Raw genomic sequence first — 9,820 nt, forward strand, 5'->3', positions numbered from 1 at the left:
GCTACCAACCAACCCCTCTGTTATTCCCGGTCTGAATAAAAGGATGGTCATCTTGAGTTGTGTCCCAGTACTCCTGGGAGGAGCCCTATTTTCCCGCTCTTTTTAACACGTCACCAGTACGGTGAAAGCAGAATGTAGAGGACCGCTCCAGTCTAGTCCGTTCACCTGTCAAGTCAGTCAGATTCTGGATTGTGACAGAAGCATAAAGTAAGTACCTAAACACACTACCATCTTCTCAGGAAGTTTTCCTGATAAATAAAACATTCCCGATCATTTTTTATTTTTTTTTACTCAGAATATATCAGAAACTCCTAGACTATATTGAAGTTAACCTATGTCAATCACACATGAAACGCATACATCTAGGTCTACTCATCCCTTCTCTCTCTCTCTCTCTTCTCCCCCAATAACCAGACAGATGTTGGTGGACTGCGTATTGAGGAGCTGACCACCACTACAGAGTAGAACACGCTGTGGCAGAGTTGCAAGAATGTCCTCCGACTACTGGGGCCGCAAGTCCAGATAAGAAGCCCTGTCAGAGGACACACCACATTCATGTGGACACACAGAACTCACTCTACAGTGATGCATATGAATCCATACATACACTGATATAATTACTGTCTGAACACACACTTACAACCCCTCTCCCAGGTTGTTTCATTGGGTACAAACAGTGAAAGTTTCCTACAGAATACCGAAAAATACACCTTTTGATCATTGAAACTTTTAATCTACCGGCTCGACCCTGGTTTGGCGTAGGGACTCACCCCTATCCTTCCAAAATCCCTGAACTTCTCTACCTCCAGGCCCAGTGTCATTTGTAAAACCCACACTTCTATTACAGCCACACACACACCTGTCCTATTTTTGAGCACTCACCCCACTTCCCCCCCTCTTATCTCCTCCAGCCTCAGTGTCGTCTGAGCAGGCGTCCCACGTAGACTCCTGAGGACTCTCTGGATCAGCGTCTAGCCGACCTGCCGAGACCACCCCAAGGCTCCTCATCAAGGAGGAACTATCCTGGCCTCCTCCCGCCTTCAGCTCCCGCCACATCTGCCCCTACCTTCACAACCAGTACAACCCCCTCAGCAAGCCTCCCCGCTCACTCGTAACAACCCTGTCTAAATGTGTCAATAGGATGACTGCACACAACACTCAATAGTATCCGCACATTCAACATCTACAATATAATATACCATTTAGCAACCTTTATTCCAAAGTGACTTAGTCAGCGGCATACATTGAATATGTATCACCACTCGTTCTGTTTCGCTGCATCCATGCCTGGCTTAATACGATTCTCTGATTGTTGACCATTGACAGTGGTTTCATAGCGTTAGCTTCCCATGCATTTCAAAATAAACATGATAGAGCATCTTTACGTCACCATGAAAGCGTTTGCTTAGTTAGATAGTGGTGTCTCGACACATGCTTACTCTCTTTCTCTGTCCTCCCCCTGTTCAGGTACTCCCAGTGCAGCTGCTGGCTGTTGGGGTGGATGGTCCCGGCGCATAAAGGGCAGCGGCTCATTTCCCCTGCTACAGCCCGAGGGAGGGCGCTCCTTATGAACCGCAAGCAGCAAGAGCAACCTGACGCACGCGCGACTCACGCAGACTCCCAGAAGACACGAACTCCCTGTGGCTGGCTGGGATGTGGTATGTGTGTCAAATTGAACCATACCTTACATATGGCTTAAATGGAATTTATGCAAAGGTGTTAATAAGTGTGTGTATAAATGTGGTGTGTGTGGTGTGTGTTTGTACGGAGTGAGTCCGTGCTGAGATGGATAACTCAGTGTGGTACAGACCCTGAAGAGTGTGGCGAGCCGGACAACCTTCACTGTAGCTGAGAGGTGACGTCCACACACACACACACACACACACACACAGACAGACATGTAGTCATTCCAAATATGCTTACACAAGTACAAATGTCCTTCCTCTCTCACTCTCTCTCCTCTCTCACACACACCACGCCATGTACTCACTATACACTCACAAAAAACAAGCTCACACCACCTCCTCACACACAACACACAAAACAAACCTCTTCACACACTCTTGCTCTACACTAGTCAGCTCTCTGAAGAGTATCATTGCCTGTGTGTATCTTAGTTAACCTAGTCGTGTGTTGTTCCAGTCCAGGGAGATGAGATCACTGAGGACTCCGCTCGCTGTGCGCTCTCCAAGACCTGAAGTGAGACTTCTCTGGACAACCAGAAACACAGATTCACTGGAGCTGGAGCCTCAGGTCTCTTCTGCCGAGTAGTTTCAACACAACACAACACACACCACACACACACACACCACACACGCTGTAAACTTGACATCATAAAGATTCAAACCGTGTTTGTTGATGATATCCATTATATAGAGTCAGTGGACGTGTTGATTTTCAGTGATATTCTCAACTATTGAATCCCACGCCTTCAAGACAAGAAGGTCTTCTCCAAAGGCACCGTAGAAGGGCAGGAAACCAGGACCACTGGTACATGAATATTCTATACAAATGTTCCCACAGCGGAGTGAGATTATTTGCTGGTGGCATTCATTATAGAGGAAAAGACCTTCACCTCACCTAATAGCACCCTTGTGGTCATAACAGATAACGCATGGTTTTTTAAAAAGCTGTGGTGGTTCGGCTCTGTGCAGCCGATTTATTGTGTGTGGTGTGTGGTGTGGTGTGTGTGTGTGTGTGTGTGTGTGTGTGTGTTTGTTTGTGGTGTTGTTTCGATGTGGAGTTTTGTGTGTGTGTGTGTGTGTGTGGTGTGTGGTGTGTGTGTGTGTGTGTTTGCTGTTCCGCGTTTTTGAACTGTTCCCGTGGCTGCAGCAAGCTTCTCGTGAGCTGCAATGAACGAGCGGACCTGGGCCGACGCTTTGAAACGCACGCACCAAACAAACCGACGCCCAACACACAACCGCCGGAGCCCACACACACAACACACCTACAAACGACTGCGTGTGGGCCCACCAACCAAACGAACGTACACGCGCATCCGGGAAGAGCAGGCTATGCACGCTGGACCCTTGTTAGCTAACCACCCCCCTTTTGATTGTTGTATGGTCGGTGTGTTTGCTATCGAAGTGACGAATATCAATGTGTAAGTGTGAGTGTTGGTAGTCTCATTAGACTAAACGTAGTGTGTGTACCAGAGATATTTGTCTGTCCTTCCGTAATCTCGTAATGTTGTCCAACTGCGTGCGAATAGCTACGAGTGCTCCGACCTGACTCCAGCTACCAACTGCCATCTCATAGTGCCATAAGAGGCGATACCTCTCAGGACCGCAGCAGCCCATGTGCTACTGGTGATAAGACACCCCTCCCGGTCGAGTACCTCAGGGGCACCAAGAACTGCTGAGAGCCAGAGACCGAAGAAGTACACCGCCAAAGACCCCCAGTAAACTGTCCTGTCCCCAAGTAGAAGGTCCAAGCAACATACCCATACGAGGGGGAGACTGTAATGATCACATCAGTATGTACGCGTGCGTCAGCAAGCGTACGCCACACCGTCTACCGCAGGCAGTATCGCACACACCTAACTCGCTACCTCTATCTCTCACCGTGATTCGTCTGTTCACACACGAGCACTAGTGTGCTTCTCTAGACTTCACGCCTGTTCATAGAGATCTCTACGTGTGTGTACACGATTTCGTGATCCCCAACTATCCTCTCTGCATCCACTCACCTCTCTCTACCCAGATTCTCCACCAGTCCTGGCTACCCCCTCTCCTCAACAATATCCGTTCTGTATCCGGCTAGTAATGTTCCTCGCTTCCTCCTCCCGTCTCTCTTATCTGGGTTTGCTCCGGAAGAGGGAGAGGCGGATATGCACCTAAGACATGTTTACTGGACCGCGTTCTCACTCGGACCCCTCTGAACCTGCACCGCACCTGGCGCGCTAAGCAGAGGTAGATCCTGGATGTCTGGTGACCTCACGCCCAACCCCCCCTACCTACAAGAGTCACGGTTGTGTTCACTGCGCGCGCATGACCAACTGGCTTCTAGCCCCCAGACCAACCGACCAGGCTGAATAAACCTGGTCGAACACGAAGCTCATAGGCAGAACCCATGTAAGACACCTATTCAAAAAACTACAGTGGAGTAATAGATCAACTCTACTACTAGCGATACTAACCCACCGTAAGACCAAACACACACCAACACACACGCACACACAACACACACAACTGCGGGGTTCTCTTTTGGGACTACCACTACCACAACTCCAACACTACCTCTGGAGCGTGTTACTACACACACATCACTACTTACTGGACTTACGTACAGCACGCCTACACACCACTACAGATACACAAGAGACCTTCCCAACCAACCCCTCCATACGTACACCACACCACACGACAACGTTTGACAAGACTAGGCTTAACAAGCGAGCCAACCGCGCACCACACAAAACAACTTAACGCGTAACTTATGTGACCCTACACACTTACAGAGCCACGACACACGGACCAGTCTGGGTATTACCAGCTAGGTGCTATCACTACACTCATGGTTACGACGTAACAACACATCACACACACAACACATTGGTGAGCTACGTACCACAACACCACACACAGCATTGGGACCGTCACGCTACACACCCACAACTCTGCCTCTAGTACACACATCAACACACACTTGGGGAACTACGTACACAGAGACCCCCTTGTGTCCTCGCGGGACTTCTCGGAGTTGAAGATCGCCATTCTAGCGCTGGTGGCCGGGAACTACTATTTGTGAAGAGCCATACGCTGAGTGTCATTCAAACCCGTCCAGCCCGCTCTGTGACCTTTCGCGAGTCGCACGAAAGACACACAGTCAGCTCCTTGGATGTAGTTCTCTGAGAAATAGCTAGCAAACCCAAGCTAGGAGACCTTGGTCTTTTTGACCAGTGGACCGTGTGGCTCTCTCTCTTAAGTGTGTTGCTGTTGAGACGTCCGACCGCTACTCAGAAAACAGGATACTGCTTCTCACACATCAGAATTACCGCTCGCGGAGGCCGAGAGGCCCGAGCTGAAAGAAGGAAACACCTAATGGATGCCGCGGGAACCCGAGGTGGAGAAGGTACGGTATTGCTGTGTTGTGTGGGGGCTGCTGGTGAGATGAAGAAGCATCTGCTGCTTTCAGAGTTCAACTTCAAGCCTTGTGTGATGACAAATTTTGTTTTGCGTGAGCATTTGTAAAAACTAAGTCAAAGTGTTGTAAATGTATTACAAGTGAAATGTCGGTCACGACGACACACACACACACACACACACACAACAACACAACACACACACCGACACACACACACACCACACACCACACAGACACAAACACACAGACTATCTCCACCTTCGTCCCGAATTGCAACAATATCTCCTTTTCTTCAGGGGCTCGTTGATGTCCGTTATATATTAACTTCCTGTCTTCTGCTTACTCTGACAGCCTAGCACCTGTAAGAGATGAGTGGACAGGCAGGTAAAACAGACAAGGGGTTCACGGTCACATTTCAGACTAAAATCAAGAGTGTTTATTTGGGACTTTAAGGCAGAGGTGTTTGGGAGTTAGAACGACGTACCTTTCCAATAGTTCCCCTGGCCCAAGCCACAGGCGATCAGCCTGATGTCCTGTAGGCACAGGTGGGTTTATCTTTATATTATGTGGAGAGAGACACACATATACCACAATAAATACTATCTGTCACTGTAAAACACAGTGCTGTTATATCAACGTGACATGCCAGGAGGTGGTGTACTGCATTCAACAGTTCATACGTTAACGAGGTGCCTGGAAGGCACATTGTCACTGGTAGCCTCCAAAGTATAACCACCGTTGTAGTGTGTGAAACCTCGGTGGTGATAGTGTATTGTAAATGACCATTCGTGGTGTTCCGCATAGTGACCGCGTACGTTGGGGAACGATGTGTGGGTGCACACCTGTTCGAGGGGGGGTTTGGCAGGGCGATCAGGGGTGAGGGTCTGGGGATGAGAGAAGGGCTCCAATCACTGGCCAACCGCTCCTGAGAAAAAAAGAGCAGTAGAGGTGGAGAAGAAAGGATATGAGAGAATGCGAGGAGGAAGAAGAGGAAAGAGAGACGGAGGGAAGGGAAGAGGATAGACGAGATGGAGGGAAAAGCAAAAAGCCAGGCAGTGAGAGAGAGAGGTAAATGAAGTGTGGTGAGTGTTGTGAGGTTCCCTTCATGTTTTGTTTGCTATTCTTTGTTGGCGTTTCTCGTTTTCGTCGCCTCTCTCACCAGTGGTTGTGTTATTATCAGGAGTCTCTCCTGTAATCATGCCTGACTGGAGAGTCACTGTCCAGACTTTAGTTTCTCCACAAGAGATCTCCCTGAAACACATGGCAAAAACACACACACACATGTATATTGCAAACACACACACATACAGGACACCAAAAAGGGTGGTTAGCTACAGGGTCCGAGTGCACAGCATGCTACGTGGAGTTCATTCAACAACTAGAGGGATGCATTTGAGAGTAGATTACTTGGGTACAAGTGCTGCGTTGGCCACACACCATTAGTCGTTGTGTGTGTTGTGTGTGTGTGTAATACCCAGAGTTGAGGTTGTTGCATTGGGGCTGTAGGTTCCTGTGGTTTGTGAAAGTGGGGATTGCGTTTCCTCAAGGAGTCGGACCCAGGTTCCCGATTCAACGTTTCATTGGACGACAGCTCTCAGGAAAGCCGTGCCTGCAGAAACACAGCACCGGAACAGTTTCACACACACACACACACACACATACAACACACACACACACACACACCCACACCGACAACACACACACAGCACACACACACACACACACACACCACACACACACACACACACCACACACACCACACACACCACACACACACACACAATATAATCCAGCTGGAGCTACAGCTAGCAAACAGCACCCTCATGTTTCAAAAGTACACCATCGGTCTGGTATACTTAAAATTCGTTTAGTATGACCACAAGGGGGTGGCTATGGTGGTGAGTGAGGTCAACCCTTCCGTTACCTTCATTATAAAAACGCCATGAAATACAATCTCATTCTAGCTCTGTGGGAAAATTTAACTTGTAGTAAGAGTATCCACTGTACTAGTAGGTTCTGGATTTCTCCCTGCCCCTCTCCACCGTGCTGTGGAGGAAGACTTTCGTTCTGTTCTCTGCAAGGCGTGGGGCTCTCTCAATCACCGGGTTGAAGAATATTTCACCTGAGACAAATCACACAAGTCACACTGCACTCTATCATAATGGATTCTTATTCAAGCTCAATTACCAAACACGGTTTGTACTTCTTTAATTGATTGTCAAGTTTACACGCATGTGTCGTGTGTGTGTGTGTGTGTTGTTTGAAATCCTACCTCGGCCAGAAGCAGACCCTGGAGCTCCAGCTCCAGCTGAACTCTGTTTTCTGGTTGTCCAGGAAGTCCTCCAGCTTCAGGTACTTGAGGAGCGCACAGCAGGACGGATAGAGTTCCCTCCCTAGTAACCCCACCGCTATCCTGCCATCTCCGGACTGGAACCACACACACACACATGTCGTAACAGGTTACTCCAGACTAAGATACACACCAGACCACATGATACCTTCAGAGAGGCTGATAGTGTAGGAGCAACCAAGAGTGGTGTGAAGAGGTATTGGTCCTTTGTGTTGTGTGTGTTCTAGTGTGCAGGGCACATGAGAGAGGTTCTAGTGAAGACTTGTTTCTTTGTGGTGTAGAGGAGTACGATCGCATAGTGCGTGTGAGGAAGACGAGAGAGAGAGGAGAGAGAGAGAGAGAGGACATTTGTGACTTGTGTAAGGCATCATGTGAATGCATAATATCTGTCTGTGTAGTGTGTTACGTGTGTGTGTGTGAGACCGCTCACCCTCTCCAGCTCCACAGTGAAGGTCTGATCCCAGGCCTGCTCCCCGACACTCTTCCAGGCTGTCTGACCCACCACTGAGTTATCCATCTTCAGCACCGCACTCACCTCCGCTACAAACACACACACACACACACACATTTATTACACACACTACACAAACACACCTTTACATAAATATCCATTTAACAGCACAATTCATGGTAACGGTATGGTTCATTTGACACACACACACTCCACCCTAGCCACTCACAGGAGAGTTCGTCGGTCTTGCTGGGAGTCTTGCCGCTGACGCTCCCGCTGCGTGCGTACAGGTTGCTCTTGCTGCTGCGGTTCATGAAGGAGCGTCCCTCCCCGGGGCTGTAGCAGGGCAACATGACCGCCGTGCCCTTACTGCGCCCCGGGACCACCTCCAACACCCCRACACAGCCCAGCAGCTGCACCTGGAGAGTACCTGAAGCCACGGGGGCGAGGACAGAGAAAGACAGTAAGCATGTTCCGAGACACCACTATCTAACCTAAGCAAACGCTTCATCGCGTGACGTAAAGACGCTCCTATCCATGTTTATTTTGAAATGGCATGGTGAAGCTAACCGCTATGAAACCACTGTCAATGGTCCACCATCAAGAAGAATCCGTAAGCCAGGGCATGATGCCAGCGAAACAGAACGAGTGTGAATACAGTATGTCAAATGTATGCACGCATGACTGTAAGTCACTTTGGATAAAAGCGTCTGCTAAATGGTATATTATATTCGTAGATGGTTGAATGTGACGGATACTATTGAGTGTTGTGTGCAGTCAATCCTATTGACACATTTAGACCAGTGTCTSTCACCAGTGAGCGGGGAGGGCTTGCTGAGGGTGCTGTACTGGTTGTGAAGGTAGGGGGCACTGTGGCGGGAGCTGAAGGCCGGGGAGGAGGCCAGGACTAGTTCCTCCTTGATGAGGCAGGCCTTGGGGTGGTCCTCCGGCAGGTCGGCTAGACGCTGATCCAGAGAGTCCCTCAGGAGGTCCAACCGCTGGGACGCCTCGCTCAGACGACACTGGGCCTGGAGGAGATAAGAGGGGGCGGAAGTGGGGTGAGATGCTCSAAAATAGACCAGGAGTGTGTGTGCTGTATAGAAGTGTGGGTTTACAAATGACACTGGGCCTGGAGGTAGAGAGATTCAGGGATTTGGAAGGATAGGGGTGAGTCCCTAAAGACCAAACCAGGGTCGAGCTCGGTAGGCATGAAAAAGTTTCAATGAACTTCAAAAGGTGTATTTTCGTATTCTGTACGGACACACTTTCACCTGTTTGTACCCAATGAACACAACCCTGGAGAACGGGGTTGTAAGTGTGTGTTCAGACAGTAATTATGTACTGTATGTATGGATTCATATGCATCCATGTAGAGTGAGTTCTGTGTGTCTACACATGCATGTGGTGTGTACCTCTGACAGGGCCTTCTTATCCTGGACCTTGCCGGCCCCCAGTAGTCGGAGGACATTCTTAGCACCCTCTGCCACAGCGTGTTCTACCCTGTAGTGGTGCCTCAGCTCCTCAATACGCAGCTCCACACCACACATGTCCTGGTTACCTTGGGGGGGAGAAAGAGAGAGAGAGAGAGAAAAGGGATGAGTAGACCTAGATGTATGCGTTTAATGCATGTGATTGACATAGGTTAACTTCAATAATAGTCTAGGAGTTTCTGATATATTCTGAGGTAAAAAAAAAAATAAAAAAAAATGATCGGGAATGTTTTATTTATCAGGAAAACTCTATCCCTGAGAGAAAGATGGTCAGTGTCGTTTAGGTACTCTACTTTATGCTTTCTGTCACAATCCCGAATCTGACCTGACTTGACAGGTGAACGGACTAGACTGGAGCGGTCCTTCTACCATTCTGCTTTCACCCGTCACTGGTGACGTGTTAAAAGAGACAGGGAAAATAGGGCTCCTCTCCAGGAGTACTGG

General features: G+C 48.9%; 1 protein-coding gene across 1 annotated transcript in view; it reads right to left on the reverse strand.

The window, feature by feature from the left end:
• LOC111982310 (serine/threonine-protein kinase N1-like) overlaps positions 1-9,820 on the reverse strand; it is a 33,264-nt gene that overhangs the window by 14,137 nt on the left and 9,307 nt on the right. The window contains 4 exon segments of the mRNA XM_070433790.1: positions 7,866-7,975; positions 8,116-8,316; positions 8,701-8,914; positions 9,299-9,444. Coding sequence (XP_070289891.1) covers positions 7,866-7,975; positions 8,116-8,316; positions 8,701-8,914; positions 9,299-9,444 — 671 coding nt within the window.

Source organism: Salvelinus sp. IW2-2015, linkage group LG21 (genome assembly GCF_002910315.2).
Source record: "Salvelinus sp. IW2-2015 linkage group LG21, ASM291031v2, whole genome shotgun sequence".
Lineage (NCBI taxonomy): Eukaryota > Metazoa > Chordata > Actinopteri > Salmoniformes > Salmonidae > Salvelinus > Salvelinus sp. IW2-2015.